This window comes from Corvus cornix, chromosome Z (genome assembly GCF_000738735.6).
Source record: "Corvus cornix cornix isolate S_Up_H32 chromosome Z, ASM73873v5, whole genome shotgun sequence".
Lineage (NCBI taxonomy): Eukaryota > Metazoa > Chordata > Aves > Passeriformes > Corvidae > Corvus > Corvus cornix.
Genome location: NC_046357.1, coordinates 62,946,124 through 62,966,624, shown reverse-complemented (window position 1 = coordinate 62,966,624; position 20,501 = coordinate 62,946,124). Strand labels below are relative to the sequence as shown.

Here is a 20,501-nt window from a genome sequence, read left to right as displayed (position 1 = left end):
CCAGTTTTACAAAGTGCAGATGACTTAATAAAGCCATTTTTATGTACATAACACAGATGCTCACTCACTGTCACACCCTTTCTGTGTTTTATATGCCACAATGCCTGCACATGTAAGCAGCATGGCAAAAACTTCATGACACTGACTCTGACCATGCCTCATTAACAGTGTTTCTGTGAATTTTCTTCTTTTACTTCAAGCTGTATTGCTAGTAGTGACGTAGTAGGGGGACTTCATGCAGGAACTGACCCTCTGTCATGGCTCATACAACAGCTGCAGATACAGCATTAGGTGAGAGCTAGCTGCACAATCTAAAAGACAGCTCAGGGCAACAGCTGCACATCAACATCAGGAATCTTAACAGAGGCAATTACACAGAACAACTACCCTTGTCCAGCATTTTCAATCCAGACCTGCTCTGCCACCAGCAGTGTCTCCTCCTTCCTTTCACTAGCCTGCTAATAACAAAACTTATGTACCTAGGCTTATGACATTTCAATGTCCCTGCATGTTCCCACAGCGCTGTATGAGCTCTTCCTTTCCAGGACACAACAATCTCAAGAGTGCTGTTTCCAAAACAACACAACTGTCACTGAATAGGCAGCTGCAATCAAGACTTATTTTCAACTTGGTCAACTTGATGACAACTGACAAGTGGACAAAGGGCTTTCACAATGCTGTTGAGCTTTGTTATGATAGTGTTGCCACTATCTCCTGTAATGGTGCCTTGGTAGGCAGAGGTGTTCAAGAAACTTTCTGAGCTTGGTCCACTGCACGCATTTAATTTCTACACAACTTCTGCATCCCAAGTACTATGAGCGACATTCCCATACCACAACGCTCAGAAATGCTTTTCTAGTCAAGTACAAACAGCCTGTTATTAGAAAAAGTCTATCATTACTGAATTACCATTCTAGGCATCTAGACGTTTTTGATTCAGCCTACAAAAATGTACCAAAACCATTACATACTTTGGATCACATTTGTATTATCGACACGAGGGTTTCTATAGTCACATTTTTAATGACACACTGCCATCATCATTATTTCTAATTTCAAATATATGCCTCCTGTCTCTCCACAGAGAAAAGAACAGCAGCAATCCAAAAATTGCAAAGGCTTCAGTCTCTACTTTTTGCACAATGTACAGTTACCAAAAAATCCTACCATGTAGCTGCTATTAAAAACAGTACCTGTTTCCTTCACTAAAGCTGGTCTCAGCACACAAACTGGCATTGATCCACATGCACAAACAGCATGACCTGGAAGTACGTTTGCTTCTTACACAAACATGTTAGGATGCTGCACCATTAACGAAGGAAGCTACAAACAAATGAAATGAAAAACATGCAGGTCCCTTACTAACTGTTTCATGAAATTCCTTTGACAAATTTCTCCTTAATTTCAAGTAAAATGAACTTGGCAAAACGCAATTAATCCAGAAGAAGGATGATTCCGAAGTTGTAACTATTCTTTGATGTATTTTGTGCCATTTATTTCATAATCTGAGGAATAGAGGGAGAGTCAATAAAATGATGATCCCACATTCCTAATACAATTTCCATTTCCTAATTTAGAAGGCTAGCAGTCAAAAACATGGATCAAAAAGGATTCTGAGAAGAGACTACAACAAGGAGGGTGTTTGTAGGATAAGCACTGGTTGCATATATTTGAGAGTGGGGAATTTAATGTTAAGGCATTTCCAACTTGCCCAGTTAAAAGCTTAAGGTATGAAATATCTGGGTATTTTGTTCTCTTATTACTTTTTTTCCCCAAATGATATTATGGTTTTGTTAGGATTCTAATATGTATGTCCTTTTAACTCACTTCTCTTTTTGTGCTTGTGTTCAGATGAAAGTATTTCAGCTGGAACATGGTATTCATACGGTAACAAAAATTCATATGGTAACAAAACCAGAAAGCTGTTAGGAAAGACCTTAGGTGTGGAGACAGACTGTGTTCTTTGAAGAGGAGTGGGTAATTTGCATGCAGTAAGATGTGTTTCCTGGCAGCTCAGTCCAGACTAACTCGTCTAACAGGCAGTGCGAGGGGACTGGTTCATAAATCTCTTCTGATTATTTCTACTAATAGCCCTTCCCAACACAGGCACTGCCGCCTTACCTTTAGCTCTCTTCTATTTCTACTGTTTTCTATTTTATCTTCCAGTTACAGAAAAAAAACTAACAAGCTTCATTTACTACCTCTAGAGCTATAGCTTCAGTTTGTACTTTTCATCCTTTGCACCATGTGCTCCTGCTCTCTCTGCAGTGTGTGAATAAAAGCATTGGGGCAATCATGGAAACAAGATTAAGAACAGGTGTTGGATAAGGCAGTGTGGATCCTTGATCCAGCTCCTCAGTTGGGAGAAACATTTGTGCCAGCACCTGTTAGAAGCCTGATGCCAAACCCAAGATGCAGCACACCCCACGTGCAAGCAACCGTGCCCTGCACTCACCTTGTCCCCAAAACAGCCTCAGTGGCAATGTTCACACCGGGGACTCACAAGGCTTTCTCACATGGACTTCATCACAGAACCATAGAATGGCCTGGGTCAGAAGGACTTGAAAGGTCACCTAACTCCAAGCCCCCTGCTATGGGCAGGGACATCTTCCACTTGACCAGGTTGCTCAGAGCCCCATCCAACCTAGCCTTGAACACTTCCAAGGATGAGGAACCCACATCTTCTCTGGGCAACCTGTGCCAGGGCATCGCCGCCCTCACAGCAAAGAACTTCCTCCTCAAAACTACTCTAAACCTACTCTAAGTTTGAACCCATTCCTCCTTATCCTGTCACCCCCGGCTCTTGTTCTCTCTCCACCTGCTCCTCGTCCTCCCGCCCCAGCCCGCTCCGCTTCTGTCCCTTCGCCCCCCCCTCCCCGTACCCCACATTCTCCCGCACCCCCCCCGCGTCTCCTCAGCCCCGACGCCAGGCGCGCCTTTTCCGCCCGGACTACTGACGCGCTGCTCTGTGACGTCACTTCCGTTCGACCGGGCCTCGCCCCGGCCCCGCCCTCCCCGTGCCGCCACCGCCGCTCGGGGCCTCGGACACCGGAGCGAGGCGAGAGGGAGGAGGGAGAGGGGGAGGGAGAGGAGGAGGAGCAGAAGCAGAAGCAGAAAGAAGAGGAAAAGCAGGAGGAAGAGAAGAGGGAGGGGGAGGATCCAAAGAAGGAGGAAGAGCGGAAGAAGGAAGAGGAGGAAGAGGAGCGGAAGCGGAAGGGGGAGGAGATGGCGGCGAAGGCCTCGGCGACGGCGACGACACCGACCCGGAGCGCGGGCGGGCGAAACGCCCGCGGGAGGGCGGAGCCGCCGCTGCCGCCGCCGCAACGCCCCGGCGCCCGCTCGGAGCAGTGACCGCCCGGCCGCGTACCCGTCGCTGCCGCCTTCCGCAGGCCGCCCGGCCCTCGCCCAGCCCGCATCCGCCTCCGCCCCCGGCGGCTGTGGCGCTCCCCTGTCCCCGCACCCGCACCGGCGGCGGCGGCCCCAGCGTCGGGGTGGCCTCAGTCCCCCGTCCTCAGTGGTGCTGAGCCCAGGGGTCCGGTCGCTGTGCCGGTGATTATGTGTGGTCGGCCGCGGACTCTGCTTCTCTCCCTCCGCTGATGCCCCCGCTGTCCCCCTGCCTAGGCTAGAGCAGGCTGAGCGCCAGCTCCTCTGGAAATCTTCAGCCATGTATTTCCTCAGCGGCTGGCCCAAGAGGCTCTTGTGTCCTCTGGAGTCCCTGGAGCGACCGCTTCATATCCAGACGGATCCCCAGAGGGCTTTCTTCGCAGTTTTGTTCCCATCTCAGCTAAGCATCTGGTACTGCAGAGTGAGTATCCGTCGTCTTGTAAGCTCTCGGACCCTGCTCCCAGCTGAAAAGACCTGTCGTCTGCTGTTTTTTTTTTTTTCTTCTTCCAGAAATGGTTGTAAAATTTGAGGCTAGCTTTACTGAATATTTCAGTATTTGTGAATCTGAGCGGTTATCCACGATGTTTAGTGATAGGATTATAGTGTTAAGAAAATATGCAACGTCAATCTGCTTGCAGTTAACACCGTTTTTTTCTAAAAAATTAGACTTCCAAGCAACTTTTTCTTTGAAACGCTACATGCTGTCTGTGCTTAACATAAGGAGTAATTGTAGCAGTGGGGGTTTTTTGCATATAATGCTTCATATCTTTTACATTTGTATTTTCTGTGTTTTATATAAAAGAAGGTATGAGTGTAGGAGATCTGAAACGCCCTTTGTAAAACACAGAACAAAATCTATCACTACCCAGAATGTTATAACACAGAAGTTCACAAACTTTTCTTTTTATGGAAAGTTTAAAAGTTCTGTGGCCCTAACAGAAGACTAGTCATGGCTTTTACATGGGAGTTGCTGCTGTAGCTATATCTAGTTTGAAACTGAACAATTGACATTAAGTGCCTTGGTTTTAACTCGTGTTAGTGTGGTAACAAAAATGCTGTTGGTCAGTTTGATTTGATGCCGTCAATGAAAACTGTGATACTGACTTTAAATTTTGATGCTGGATCCTTTTAAATACTGCCTAGATTAGACCCTAAATCTGTCTATAAATATCTCCAGATCTAGGTGGTTTATAGAGTTCATCTCAGATTACCAAAGAAAACCAGCAATCCAGTTTTAGAAAGCTGAAACTGAAAGATGTCAAATGACAGTCATAGCCTTAAAATCTCGTTTTAAGTTATGCTGAGATTTCATCACATTATGTTTTATTATGCTCTGCAAGGCTGTTCACCAGTTCCTGGCTGGGATGCTGACACTGTTTTTTGAACCTAGACAGGTATCTAGCTAACACATAATCAGCCCAGTAGCTTCACACAATATCATGTGGCCTCTGTTTTCTTGAGTTTATGGCACACCATGTGCATAAAGTATTAAACTTCTTAGCTTTTGGCAGTTGTGGAACCTGTAATTGTACTCTGTCAACAACAGCAGAACCGATCTTTTCCGTGGAGAGACATAGAAAACAACAGGCTCATGAAATGCTTCACAAGATGTGCCCTGTTGTCTAGAATGTAGTTTATTTTATGGTCTCTTCTCAGGGAAGAGGTTCATTATCTTGCATGCTTGGACTTGTTTTGAAATGTTAAACGTTGTATGACTGGCTACAGACAGAGCACTAGAAGAATTCACTTGGTGCAGAAGAGTTGACTAAACTCACAGGTCATTAATATTTTTAAACTAGATTTTGATTCAGTTTGTAAATGAGTGCTTTTGAGGAAGCTGCCGACTTTGCCAGGCCTGACCACTGACTGATCTTAAACTGAAAAATGTGTTACAGTCTCATGGCCTCTGCAGACAACTGGCTGTTATCAAAAACCTGTAAGAATAAAGGTTTTGGTCAAGGTCATTTTTAAAGAGAATTTCTTGCATTGTTTTTATATATATGGCTGGGGTCCTGATTTGGTTTGTTGGGTTTTTTCCCCCAGGCTTTTCTTTTTTTCAGTTTCACATTTGTTTTTGAAGGTGAAGATTAAAATCATATATTTGAACTTTGATAAAACAAAATTACTGCATTCTAGAAAATGTTTTCATTTGTTAGAAGTATATTCTTTGGAACAAGGGTAAATTCTAGTCAGGTTGAACTAACTTGATTTCTTCTAGTAGAAAAGCCTTCAGGCTAGTGTTCTTGTTAAGACTTGTTACTATCTCAGCTATATATCAAAGGTTTTGTGTAAGAATGAGGTGGTGAGACTGGGAAGGTTCTGTTTTGAAATTTTCAGAAACAAGAGGCTCTTTGAAATGCTTCCAGGTGCGTGAGTTTACATTCAGTATGTGTGTTTTTAAGGTGACATAATAATGTTAAAACTCCTTTTCACCCACTGTATGCTAAGAACTAGTGGAACTAAGGAAAGTTTATCCCAAAGTGTCTATTGTTTCCTGTTTTGGAATCAATACAGGTATTAAGACTCAAAATTGGGTAACTGGCATTGGAAAAAAAGCCAGATGGAATTATGCTGGTGTTTTTGAACCAAAAAGTCCTTGACTATTTTACATTTTGGGAGAGATTGGATTGTGGATAGAGAAGACCACTCAGGTGGATGATTGCAATCGTGCATCAGTATTGGTGAAAGGTCGTTGAGCACGGCCCCTCAATATGTTGACATTTATTTATGAATTATACGCATGTGCTACTGTACTAGTATACACATTATCAAGCATACTCAACATAGTTTGTTCTATTCTACTCTAATTTTACTTTGTGTATTTAAAAGGGACCTACACTGGTCACGTAGTCCAACTGCCTGACCAATTCTGGGCAATCAGAAGTTTAATCATGTTATTAAGAACATTGTTCAAATACTCTTGTACACTAGTAGACTCTGGGCATCAACCACATCTCTTGGATGCCTGTTCCAGAGATTTAAAAGAAACAAAACAAGCAAAAAAGAATGAGGTAATGCCAAAATTAACACATTTTAAAATTTTTACTTTATTTTTTAATGGTACCGAAAATCCTTTCTTGCTCCCTATTGGGTTCTGTTAAATAACCCCCACTCTGGAGACGTCTGCTCCAAGTATTTTCCTTAAATCAGAAGTTTTAGATTTAGACACCTTAGATAATTCCTTGACCTTTATGAGCCAGCATAACTGTTTTCACTGACAGCATGGAAAAGCTTGTCAAACGTTTGGATGCTTGAAATGAGAAACATCAATGAATGATAGAACCTTTCTGAAATGCTATAATGAGATAATTGCTGTTTAGTAGATTGATTTGGGAACTGAAGATGAGGTTTCACAAAGCAGCTGTGCAGTCCTGTGTGTCATCATCTTTCCTGCTTGCACCTTTATTTTAATGGGTCTTATGGTGAACTAGTGATGTCTTTTTACAGGGATGTTAAGCTTAATGAACAAATAGAAGTCTGTTTATTTAGTTGATGAAAGGATCAAAGGAACATTGTAGTTGGCCCTCTTGAAAGTGTTACTCCTTTAACAGTTGTGGCTTTAATTTCAAATTGGTTTAGTTATCTCTTGAATTCTAGAAATTCACCCACAGGGCTCTAAGTATTAAGGGACAAGGTATGCAGCTAAGAAAGAAGGTGCCATAGACAACTGGAGTTCCCTACCTACCCCTTGACAAGTGAGTTGTGTGCAGCAAGTATAGTCTGCTGACATGGTTGTACATATAAATGTGGTTCAGCATTTCCTTTCTTTAGTATTAACAAACTTGTGGCAGTGACAGGAATAAGTACTGGCCTTGAATATTTAATGAAAACTCCTGTAGGTTGTTGGGACTATCTGCTATGACTCTGCCAGTCAAAACCAGTTTTGTAAGCCCTTTGAAGCCAAGAGTAGCTTGTCCCATTTACTTATTCAGAGGAGAATTTTTTGATTACCTATATGCTTCTCAGCTTATGATTTATACTTACTCTTGGTTTTTAAACCCGTGTTTTCGTTTCTTTTTTTCTAATGATCTGATATTGAGTCAGAACACCTAAATGAACTAAAATAAGCTTTTGGGAAAGCATGCATATCAGAATCCTAGATTGTCAAATAGTTGGTATTCATTCTAAATGCTGAGTAAGTTGATATTCAGACAGCTCTCACAGCTCTCTCATGTGTGCTCTTCGGTCTCTAGCTGTTGCTGTATTACGAGTTGAAGTCAATGTGTGCTTTAAATCTAAGCATACAATAGGACAAAACAGGGGACTGTGCTTTTGCTCGGGAAGTGAGCTCCATAACCTGGAATTTTGCCATGCTATAAAGGGAGTTACTTGTGACACAGTGCATAAAGTTCATAAGATATATGAATAAATACATTGAAATTATCTGCAGTTGTTTCTGTAGTCTTTTTTTTAATTACAAGTGCTGTTAAAAATAAATGCTTTCACTATGCTTTCAAGATTATGTTTTCTTCTCAGAACTGTAAGCAGAATAATTCACGGAATTATCGTGTGTAGCTTTTAATGTAGAATTTGATTGCAGAATGGACAATAGATGTCTTGATATTGAAAGAAGTGGTTGTGTTGGCTGTGTATGGTGAGCAATATGACACAGATAGCATCAATGCAAGTTAAGATATCCTACTGCTCCTGCTGTGTTTTCTTCCTTAGTCATTTAACCCCTTAAATGCTGGTCTCTTACTTATGCCCTTTAGACACTTCTCTGAGAAGGTAATTTCTTTTTATTTGTCAGGAACAGTTTACTGTTGCTTCTATTAAAAAGATGCATGTGCAATTACATAATGAAACAAATGTTACACTGATGAATTTATCTAACGAAATGCAAAATTGTCATGTGGTTATTCAGTAGGACTTACCAGGTTTTCAGTGTCTCCTGTATTAATATAAAGTAGATTACCCCTGAAAGCTGTGTCATAATTACGTGCATGAAGGGAAAAGGCATCTCAGTTAAGACTTTTCAGTGTCCAGTTAGTTGCACATAACAGAAAACCAAAGATGTATAGAATATGCCTTTGCTTTTTGGCAGCATTTTTGAGCAGGAGGTTAACTGAAAACTTTTACTTGAGAGAGGTAGTGGTTGACAATTCTGCACTTTGGTTTTCTGAATTATTTCACAATAGCCATGAAGCACACAGTTGGAAGCTGTGTCTGCTCTGTTTGTTGGGTAGGCACTCTGTTGATTATAAGCTTTTCCTGAAATTAAATTAAAGGAGTTACGGTTTTATAATTAACCTTGCTTTTAGAAATTCGTTTATCACCACTTTGTACCTGTGTTACTGACAAAATGGCCTTTTGCGGTCTATTTATATGAATTTTTCTGTTCCTTATGCACACATCCTTGCTTTTCTCCGTGTAACCTTTTTATTAGTTTATAATTTTACAAAGCTTCAGCATTTAAAGTGGAGCACAGACCATATAGTGAGAAAATAAAGTGCAGAGTGTCAGGCTTTTGTTTTGTTCTGTTTTCTCCCAGCCTTGTCTTTGTCACTTAGATCATAAGCTCATCTGAAGAGCGTTTTTGATTTTTGTCTTGTGCCTACACCCTAATGAAGCATTGAAGCATATAAAACTAAACAGAAAATTTGTGTTTTTCAAAGAAATTGCCTCTTTATCCTAAATGAGATGGAGTTTTGATGTCTAGAATAATATATGGTCAGGGGATGATAATATTAGGTTTTAACAGTTATCCACAGCCATGCAGGTTCTTGGATTGAGTTACATTAAGAAACGCAAACCCGTACATAAGACCATGTTGCATATGTGCTGTCAGGTCATGTGTTTGCTTTTCAGACTTAGTCCAGTAGTTTTCTATTGTATTTGCTGACCTACTTAACTTGTAAAATCAACAATATGCACAGTTTGTCATTAACCTGCAGTCAAACCAGAGGATCTGGTTTAAAGAAATGAATTTCTTCATTATTTTATGTTCTGTCAAATGATTGTATGTCTTTCCAGTCAGTTAATGTATCATTTTCTGTGACACTCTGAACATCTCAATTAGGACACTTGCTCGTGGGAGGGCTGTTGTTCAAGTCTGTTCAAGGCTACTTGTCCTCTTTAAAAAGGGCCTTTGCAGAACAACATTCACAGCTTAGTTAAGGATTTAAATGTCAACTTGATTTGCATTTACATCAAATGTAGTAGAATGCTTGTGTTTAGGGAAGTGAATTGATAATTTCCCGTATCTAAGCTTGCTGAGAGAATTTGCTGCAGGGTTTGTATACCTTAATAAATTTTTTCATAAAAACTGCGTTATATATGGCTAAGTGTTCTGATGTGGCTTATGCTGCTAATACTTGGTAAATGGGCAAGATACTGTGTTTAGTCAGGTAGAATTAAGTAAAGCAGTTACAAAAATTTGGGATTATTTCATCATGGGTTTGGCTGTGGTGTTTTGTGTTGTAATTTTTAAATTGTTTGCATAGGTATTTTGTCCAGATGTTGATACAGAGGTCATCTTTCATAGTGGAAAGTCCAGAGGATTCTTCATGTAGAACTGATAATGAAACAGCTGTGAGTTTTTAGGTAGTTTTAATTTGAGTGGCTTTGTGATGGAGCTGTCTTTGTTGGTGGTGTTGTCTTGTTACCTTACTGTTTTACAAGTAGTGCAATTCATTTCTGATAATCCAAACCAGATTTGCTTTGATGTTGTTATAATCTCACATGAGTAAGAAGAGGCATGTTTAATGCTAGAAAAACATTGTTGTGAAGCATAGAAACTTCTCAGTAAGAGCTGTGGAACATGTTCTTGTGAAGAGATAGCCAAGGCTGCTGACTGATGGAAGGAGATAAAGTTTAGCTGTAAGAACGAGAAGTTCTGTTTGCTTTCAGTACTATTAACTAGTGCACCGAAGAGTTTGTTTACACTTTAGTAATAATAATGCTGTATTCTTTTTAAGGTTATATTTCTTCTTCTTTTTGCCATTTTTATTATCCCGTAAGCATCCACTGCCACAGTTCTGTTTGCAAGTGAGTGGCAGCTTCTGTTTTGCCTGACCTTACCTTCTTCTGCAGAGACAAAATGCACTGTATCAAAATGCTAAATTTTCTGTGCAGCAGATTATAAAATGCTGGATGTGCTTCTTATGTATTTTGGGAAACTTTTTTTAATGTTAAATTGCAATTTGAATTAAGACTTATTTACCCAGTTCTTTCTGCCTTAATAACTGAAGGTGTTTACTTCTTCCTCTAGACAAATTTTTTACTTCTTTTTAAACAACTCTTTATTTGTTAGGTCCTTTGCTATGTTTCTGGAATCTAGTTCCTCCTCAAACTGTGGCTTTACCATTACTATTTCAGTGGGTGGATTTTATGCATTTTAAAGAAGGAGGATTAATATATTGGCTTATTTGAAACAGTGGCTGCAATTCATTATTTGAGCTTAACTACATTCCTTTATAATTTTAGTAGCTGCATGCAGAAGTGTGAAGAGTAAAAACCATGGGGTTTTCATGAAGCTGATAAGGAGATTTGGAGTTTTTTTGACAAATAAAACCATAAAGATTTAGGGAAAATTCTAATTAATAGAATCTAAAACCCTAATACTTCTATAAAGAGTATGAATTAAATATATACAACTAAAAAGAGGAGAGTATCTAACTAACTGGGTGCCTCTCCCCCATCCCCCAAACCCCCCCTCATTTTTTGGGTGGTTTTTGATGGGGTTTTTTTCTTTTTTTTTTGTGTGGTTTTGGTTTTTTGTTTGCTTTGGTTTTGGTTTTATTTGTTAAAATGTATGTTCAATGGCTTGCTGTGCTTGGGTCAAGTAGTTAGGTTGATATATATTCCTATTAACAGAAACATTCCTGTGCCATTTTCACTCACTTTAGATGTAATAAATTACTTCAGGTAAAATTACCATTTTTCATGTGTAAACAGAGCAGGATCTTGAGCTGTCCTTCTGTATTTGTTAATCCAGAACATTCAAACATCTGTGGAAAGCTTTTAAACAGGGTGGTAGATTTGTGTGTTAGGGTTTTCCTTATGTCTGAATTAATGCTTTTGAGCTGTGGAGTATATACAAATGAATTCTATCAGTGTAATAATTCCTCATTTTACCTCTAGCTAGGTAGCCTTTGTGACCTATTTAATTCAAAGTGAGTCAGCTTCTAATAAAAAGCTACTTAAACTACAAAAAGATAACATTATGAGAGCAATCAATGACTTTTAACTCCTTAAATCCTCATCTGTAAGCCTAGAAATCAATTTGTATAAATTTTATAGCTGGTGTGTATGTAGAATGTTCTCCCAGCTTCTAAGGTGTCATAGCAGCTTTCTTGTGAATCAGTGTCACAAGAATTCTACACTATAAATACAGTAATTATATTCTGTCAGAGTAGCAATATAGAAAGAAAACTGTTGTGTATTACCGAGCTGCTAATTTTGCCAGCTGCTAAAATGCTTCAGGCACAGAAGTGCTTTAAGAATGATCTCTAAGTTTGCACTAATGATGCAGATTACCAAGACACTACTTTTTCTCAGTATATCTTAAGGCAGTTAGGGTTCTAAGCCAATCAGTGAAAGGCTGTGTAGTTTATAAGAACAATCAACAACAATCTGTTAGTAAGAATAATTAGCTATCGTAATGTTAGATAATTTGATGCAAAAGAAGCCACGTGAATTTAAAAAGCTGGTGTAAATAGTTCTTAGGGTAAAGATTAGTGTGCTGGTTATACTTCATAAATGTTTATTTTTGATAATTCAGTTCTGTGTGGGTGTGAAATTTAAAAGAGTAATGCTATTAGAAGGACACCAAGTCATACTGTGAATTTACCAAGGCTAAGGCTGCCTGTGTGGTACTAATTCAGCTTGTTATTTATGTGCATGGTGACATAATTTCATTGCTTTGTTTTATACTATTTTAAATTAATATTGGTACTTCAAAATTAGGCTGTTGGTAACTCTGTTTCTTCTGAAAGGAAACTGAAAGAAGTGATTTCAAATAGGATGGTAGTAGACACTCACCAGATCTGGAGTGATGGACACTCACAAGGTTTCTGAGTAGAATTAATGTTTTCATATTTGTTGTACTGCTTCTGCTGGTGCGTCAGGTAAGCTAAGAATAGTAGTAAATTTCCATCACCTGTGGTCTTAGTGGTGGTTGGGAAGCTTTGCCTAGTGGTATCATGGTTAATTTCAGCAAAATGAGTGATTACTCTGTACCCTCTTGGTTCCCTTCCAGTGTGCTTTTTCTGGTACAGTGTTCGGTGCTCCAAATATGAATGAAAACTGAAATTGATGAAGTTAGGACAGCATATGGTATGAAAATGAGGGGTAACTTCTTTGACAAAAAGTGTGTCCTGCTTAATTTAACTTCCACCTCCCAATGGAGGAGGATAACAGAGTGGGAAATACCCATCTAAGGTGAAAGCTATTACTGATTGAAGAGCAAGAGAATACAAACGGTTGTGGAATATGTTCAAGGAGAATGAATGTTTCTAAGCACTAGAGCAAGGAAGGGTAACCTTCTTGCATTGGGTTTTTGTGTCGTGAAAGGGAATGAAGGCTTAGTGCTTAGGGTAGCTTTGTCTGGTCTTCATCACCCCAAAGCTTTTCTCCCTTCCCAGAAGGAAAGGTGCTAATGGGTGCACCTCATTACCTGCAAAATCCTTCCAGCTAACTGTAGAGGTGGATTTTCAGCAGGTTCTGACAACCTGTTCTGGAAAAACAAATTTCCTGATTATCATTCTCTTTAACACAATGGCCCACCCATTTAGTAGAAACTAAGCAAATGAATTGTACCAGATACTCTTTAGAATATTTCTTTCATCCTGATTCATTTGACAGTCCTTGTCATTATAGGAGCCTGTTTGAGATGCTTCTGTTCATCTTAAGCATGTCACCCTTTATCTAACTTGAAACTACTTCTGTATTCTGTAATGACTCCCTGCTGTGCAGTTAAGTATTTTATTGAAATATCCTGGGTTTGAAAGAGTGAGATTAGGGATGACAGTGTGGCAACTGTTCTCCGTGAACTTTCTTTAAAGCACAGTTTTGTAATGGATTGTAAAATACATAATAATTTTTTAACCTCCCTCAAGGGAAACATGTTGTAGCTGTTAAGGACACAGAGTTCTTTACAGGTATAGCACAATGTAAGAAACATCCCATTCCTTCTAGATATGAGGTGTAATTATTTATATTTTTTTCTTCCAGCCCAGTGTATTAATTGTAAGCTACAAGGAACTTTCAAAAGCAGCTTCTCAGTTTGGACCTTACAAACAAGCAGAATGGCGGCCTGACAGCACAATGATAGCTGTTTCAGTAAGTAGAATTTTTCCTTCTTACTCTGGTTAAACTACTGCAAACAGAATTTTTTGCCAATTTCTGTGCTTATACAAAATTGCAGATCATATATACATTTAATTGATACTTCTCTTGTGAAAATATGTAATGGTACCAAGGAGTTTTTAAACAATAGAAGCTTTCTTTAGTACATTTCATTAATTTTTCCCTGTGAGAATGAACTACGGTTCTTTGTCTTAAAACAAGAGTTAGACGTATTGGCTGGCGGTGATACAGCAATCTCATTACTTTAGTAATCTGGTAACAAATAATATGGTAATGTAAAGTTATGTGAATGAAAGAAATAGTTGTGGACTTAGGTGACATAATCATATTTAACTTGATAAATAAGGTTTAAAGGTGGGTCTTAAGAGATGAAACTGGCCTTATTACAGGCTTTTGGTGATTAAAAAATACTGCAAGTCACTGAGAACACAGAGACAAGGGCAGTGATAAGTGATACATGAACTCTTCTGTTTAGAATCTTAGAGATGAGATCTTATCTCACATGGAAATTAAGTCTTGTTTCATAGCTGGTGCTGTGCTCACAGCACTTCGGACTATTTCAGCAGCAGTGTTTAAAGTTTGAGGTGCAAGATGAACCCAAGAAAGGTGGGAGTACAGTTTGTAAGAGTCGCAATATGGGATAATACTCTTGGTGTCTTTTGGTTAGGTCTTACATTAGGACCAGGTCTTAAATTAGATACTGTTATCTTAGTGGAAAACACCGGATGATGGATGGAATAGTTCATGTCTCTAGCAATATCATGATAATCATAAATCAGCTAAGCTTCCCATGGTCCCATTTTCTTTTGTGTAATGCAAGTACGTAGTTGGTATAAAATGTTTAAATTGCCTAAAAGTATCTCATGGAATTAGTGAAATGAAGTATTTCTGTTAGTGCCAGATTATATTCTCAGTGACTACTAGTAATTATCAATAAAGTCAGAAGGGTGATTCCTGTGATTTTTGCTATGAATCAAAAAGAATCCTTCAGTTTTATTTTGCAGTATGTTTATCCAAACAGATTTTAATTAAACATTTATGTAGTAGTTCAGAAGAAACTTTGAATTTTTATACTGAATTACTTTGCATACTGTGGGGATTTTTTCTGAGAAGTTATGACCCATTTGCTCAAGAGACCTCGTGGTTTAGCTGACCGTCGGATAACCTTTAATTTCTGCCACTTCAGTCGCTGCACTTTAAAGTTTTTCTGCAACTAAATGTACAGTGTTCTTTTTGGCAGGTAGCATCAGAATCTAAATGCCCATAAAGTCTTAGTTTGTAAACTAAAGCTCTGTGAATTAAAATTCAAAATGGCAAGCTCTTATAAAATAATAAGATTTCTAATATTCTTCATGTTTCTTAGGACGATATTTCATCCCTGGGTGTATGTATACAAATGATATAGTCAAGCATGTTTGTTACAGTAGTTTTAACATCAGTTGTTTTGCAGTATGCTTTAAATATATATATATATAGTTTAATTTGAAACAGTTAGTGAGTCCTACTGAAAGACCACATTTACAATATTGCTGGTTTTGTTGTAGTGAGACAGGGCAGAAAGTCAGTTTTTGGAGCTTAATGAAGAAGGTGTTCCTGCAGATGTGTGATACTCTCATCCCCAAGGAGAGTTCTGTCCAAGTGAATAGTTTTCTCTTTTTTCTTAAGTAACACATTCAAATGAAGGAGCAATAGCAAAGCAGCTTTTCAATGAAAAAACCCAATAATTTTGAACTGAATTAGCTTCAGTTAATTACTGAAGTCATGTGCAACAGCTAAAAATTTTTGGTTTAAAGCTGAGTTAGGTGATGTTTCTGACCTGTGCTCATGAGTAGCTTGATTGTAGTAATTTTCTGTAATAAAACTTTTTTTAAGAAGGTGAACAAAAGGCTTAGTATGTACTTATTAGCCAAGTGGTACTTTTTTTTTCTTAATGACATAATGATGCAGAGTGTATTCTGGATTTTATGTCCACTAGAGCAGTGATATACCATGTCTTTTGTTTCTGATAGCCTGAATATTCAGAGTGTCTCTATGAAAATAAATCACTTTGCAGCATATGCTTTGAGGTAAATATTTGTACTGCAGGCAGACTTTGGGCCAGCATATCAGGCTTTATAAAATACCTCAAGTAGCTTTAAAGGTATGCAGTTAAACAAGCTAAAGCAGTTTTCTCACTGTCGGCATCCCCTAGCAAATCTAACTTCTTTTACCAATAGTATCTTCTGTTGCTAAACTGTTGACACATTTCCTAGGCAGATTTTATTTTTTCCCCTTATATTTTGTAGTTTCTTCTTTCATATTGCTGCCTTTGTAATTTTTCCAGTGTTACTGGGAAATACTGTTTCTTGTCTAGATTAGTACATATATCCAAGGTAGCTAATTCTAGAAGTAAATCAAACATAGGAACAGGGTCAAGATGCTTCAGTATGGAGAAGTATAGGAAGCATTTTGGTCCTTGCCGTGTTACAGGCAGTCCTCTGATACAGACTGCTTCTCGGTGTGCATTCCCATAGCTAAGGCAGAGCTTTATTAAACATGGTAGCATACAAAAAGCCATGTTGAGAAACCCCTGGCAAGATACTCAGTGTTTATACTTCTGACTGTCAAAGATTAGAATGATCAGGGAATGGATGACAGTGATGGTTACTTATTTAGTAAGTTTCACTCAGACATTTTTAAAAGCAATGAAAACTCTGTAAATTAATATGATCAATTTGCCAGAAGTCTGTGGTTGAATGCTTCTGCATTTCATCCCCCCTCTTCGTGGAATTTGAGGTTCTATTTAAAAATGAACCTGTAACAATAGCAACTTTGTGCTTTGAACAGTGTTCAGTGAGGCCCTTTGTACCTTAATATCAGTATAAAGATACTTCACAGTATTGTTTTACTCTTCTTTCCAGGATAAGATAACTTACGAGTTAAATATTTAATGATGTAATGGAAAGAACCTGTAAAGATGTTAGAAATGAACACGTTTCTTTACCACATAATACCTGAACATGATATTACAGCACACAGAAAAGCTTCCATTTATTGTCAGCCTGTCTCAAGCTCACCATTATAGTTCAGAGTTTATTCTTTCTCGAAAAAGATACTCGCTTTGAATGAGAATAATAGTGTTTCTTGGAATTTGAAGCCAAAACACAAATTTTCTAAAGCAAAATGTTTGACTGAGGAAAGCCATGGCATTTATGAAATGATAAACTAAGCTAACAAGAGTGTTGCTTTATTCAAAGAAAAGGAAACCAATCTTGCAAAGCAATGTGAAACCATTAATTTCAGTGCTTTTGTCTTTAGTGCTTTGGATACATGCCTATCCCGTATTAAAATAATTGGATGGAAATTGTATTTAACCAAAATGCATTTACCAATTTGCCTGAAAAACAAATCCATGTTGTAAGCAAATAACACTTCTTTGAACACATAACATTATTATCTGCTTCTCTCATGCTTATGCAAGCAGCTTCTAGGTATGACTGGAACATCAGGTAACTAAATTATTGGTATGTGTTCCCTGTGTAGTGTTATAATATGAAGTCATTCTTCCAGAATGACAGAATATGGCTTGGGATTGAATTATTACAGGTGTCGTGGTATCTAAAGATAAGTGATGTGAGGATTTTTGGAAACTACCTGGATGACTAACACTGAGAGGTGGTGCCTAAACTCTTTGCAGTCTGTAGTGTCTGTATGCCCTCTGTGTGTGTTCAGAAACCTGAACGGTTTATTCAGGTACTTGCCACCTTCTGCTATGTTTTTCTCATTAATTCTTGTAGTTGGTATGAATTATGTGCCCAGGTTCTAAATATCTGAAATAGTTGTCATGTTTTATAGATTTGTATGAATTAGAGGAAAATTTCTGATGGATTTGTGCATAAACAGCATTGTTTTTCCATTTTTCGACCTCCTGCCTAATCTAGTCACTTGACTTTAAGGGCGGGTATGGATTTTATCTGGAATTAATTTCAACACACAGTTTTTTAAAATGTCTGAATGAATGTATATTGGAGTTCAATATATGAGACATACATAGAAATCGCATAAGACTGAATAGATTTTACTCATGCTGAGACTAGGTATGTGTCTTACCAGTGTTTCTCTTTCAGACTGCAAATGGATACATCTTATTCTTTGAAATCCCATCCACAAGAGACAAGTATCTTTATGAGCCAATATATCCCAAGTAAGTATTTTAAACTTTGCATCCTCGCAGTGTGAAAAAATATGACTAGACAATGCCTAAGCAGGTTTTATGGCAAAAAATATTTCTTTACAAAGTATGGGAACTCATTACTTGATGAGTATATGAACTGTGATTCCTATGAGTTAGAGTCATTGCAGGGGAGAAGTTGTGTTTAATTAGACTGCTGTGTGCTAGTATGATTCTGTAGGTCCATCTTACAAGCTCTCAAAATCCTTACTAGCAGGGTTAAAATTGTCTAATTTTGTAATTTGAGGTAGTCTGTTGCATTCATGATCTGCAACAAGGTTTAATAATTCCTTTAGCATAACTCAGTTGGAAAAATAATGTTTAGGAACTATTAAGGTTCAATTCAAAAATAAGATTCCTTTCTGCCCCCAATCTTTTAATAACTTAGAGTTTTTTTGAAGCAAATGGACAGTAAAATCCCAATCTTTTTGAAAGCAAATGGATGCTTTTAGTAAGAATGTGCAAGTATTTTTGGTGCAGTGTGTTATGTTGTCAGTTTCACCTTATTTTCCTTACTGTGAATGACAGAGGATACCTTATGTGTTTAAAAATGTGACTGTATTTTGGATGTATTTGTGGTTGACTTAGTTGATTGTGGATTTTGCAAAATTGGGAAGTGCTTAGGACAAATGAAAACTTTGAGGAGTAAATGTGTATGTGTCTGTGTTTTTAGACAGGCAGAATCTGTAGTCATCAGTTGGATGGAATTTGTCCATGTGAATAGTAACAACACACTCTCGATTTCTAATTGGCTAGAAACTTCATTTTTTTAAATAGATCCCTCTATATATCTTCATCATTACGATAATACCAGTCAGTTTATTTTTTTTTTCGCATTCATGAAAAGAGTTAAAGTTGAATCATGGGTGTCACACATGGTCATCTCGGAGGAGTGTTGGATAACCTAGAATGTTATGTAAGAAGAAGACTTTTTTTTTCCCTCCAGTTTAACTGTTAAACCATGAACATTAGAAGAAAATAAATGGGGTTTTCACAAGCATTTAAATTTAAAATCTGTCTTCTTTCACCAATATGTGTAGGAAGAAATTACTTAGCAGGTAGTAACTGGTTTCAAAGTGAATTTTCCTTCACTGACTAGAAAATTTGGTGTCTGTGATGGCTGTAATGCATCCTCTGACCTTTGAAATAGCCCTCAAAGCTCTGGAATTACCTGGAATTTATTGTTGCAGTTTACTTTTCTATTTTCCAAAAACTTAAGACTAATGTAGAGAAGTTACATTACTTTACTTGTCTCTTTGGAGAACTGAATAGCAGTTTTCAAACTAATTCTTCACATCTGGCTTACTGTAATCAGAGGAAAAGGCTGACAAACCTGTTGCTACAACTTGTCTAAATAAATAAAATGTGTATTTATATCCTTAGCTGTACATAATGCAGAAAACGAAGCACTAGTTTATTGTGACTTTTTCTTCTTCTCTTTGGAAAGTAGGAGGTTTTTTTAATTGGCAAAATCTGAAAACTTACGGAAATATTTATAAAATACGCAGTAAAAGTTGAAAAAGAAGCTTTGGAAAGTTTGCTTAGAATATCACTTGTAGGAAGGCTTGAAAATATCTATTAAGCTGTCAGTGACTAACCAGTCTAACTTCTATATAAAACTTTAGTAGTTGATATGAATTGTTGACCTGAAAATGCATGTTTTAGTTTTTAGTTGTGTGTTGAACAATCAGGGTTTTAAGATACATTCGTGTAGCCCAAAAAGGGCTATAGTGCAGATTCTGTAGATGGGTAAGACAAGGTGTTTGTCCCTAGTGTGCTTAGAATAGGTTGCTCACAATCTCCTAAGACTAATGCATGTGCTTACCTTTAAGAAGATGAAGGATCTCACTGAATTTACTGGGATTACTAGTGTGACTGTATTTAACCCTCAATTTTGAAAACCTATGTAAAATTACTACTGTTCTGATTGTATTAGATCAAAAGAAAGACGCAGGTGTTTGTGGGTGCATTGTGCCTCCTGTGATTAATTTCAAATGATTCTTTAAGTTACTAAAATGGAATGAACTCTTTTTGCAGATGCAGATACAGTGCATTGTCTGTAGGCAGTTTCACTAATTTGCATTGCAGAGGAAATACTTGGCAGGAGGTTAATCAAACAAAAAAGCCTCCAGTCTAAAATGAACAAACAGACAAATGAGACCAAAAGCTAGAATTGAAACTTTTATCTTTCTTTTGGCATATGTTCATTTTCCAAAGGTATTGTTTCATTGAAATGCTTGGATTTCACTTCTGGTTTTTGACTGAACAATACCAAATTAGTTTTCTTCACTCTGAAGCCATTACAGGTCAGTGAAAGGCCTTGTATGTGACTTGCTTTGTGCTTGAAAGGGGACATCTTATGGTTTTTCCCTCTGTAACAGGATGTTCTTGGCTCCTTCCTCTATGCTGGCAGCAGTGATTATGCAGCTGTGCCTCAAGTAAAATTGGGTTGCTGACCTGATGGGGAAACTAAACCTGCCTATCTCCCCTTTTTACCCGTCCCTGTCCCCTGCCCTGGATTCCAGTACCTTAGTTTGCAAGCTGGCATTAATAAAAGGCTGGCATTAGAAAGTGGTGACCTTGAAGTAGCACTGAGTAG

General features: G+C 38.1%; 1 protein-coding gene across 5 annotated transcripts in view; it reads left to right on the top strand.

The window, feature by feature from the left end:
• The first annotated feature begins 3,368 nt into the window (after window positions 1-3,368).
• Window positions 3,369-20,501, top strand: part of RIC1 (RIC1 homolog, RAB6A GEF complex partner 1) — a 47,342-nt gene continuing 30,209 nt past the window's right edge. For 2 of the 5 annotated variants that reach the window (XM_010392874.3, XM_019281894.2), the window contains exons 1-3: window positions 3,369-3,805; window positions 13,558-13,665; window positions 17,799-17,875. In XM_010392874.3, the coding sequence (XP_010391176.1) occupies window positions 3,665-3,805; window positions 13,558-13,665; window positions 17,799-17,875 (326 nt within the window). In that variant the 5' untranslated portion in view covers window positions 3,369-3,664. The remainder of the gene's footprint in view (window positions 3,806-13,557; window positions 13,666-17,798; window positions 17,876-20,501) is intronic. The other 3 variants (XM_010392873.3, XM_010392871.3, XM_019281893.2) reach the window with 2 other exon arrangements.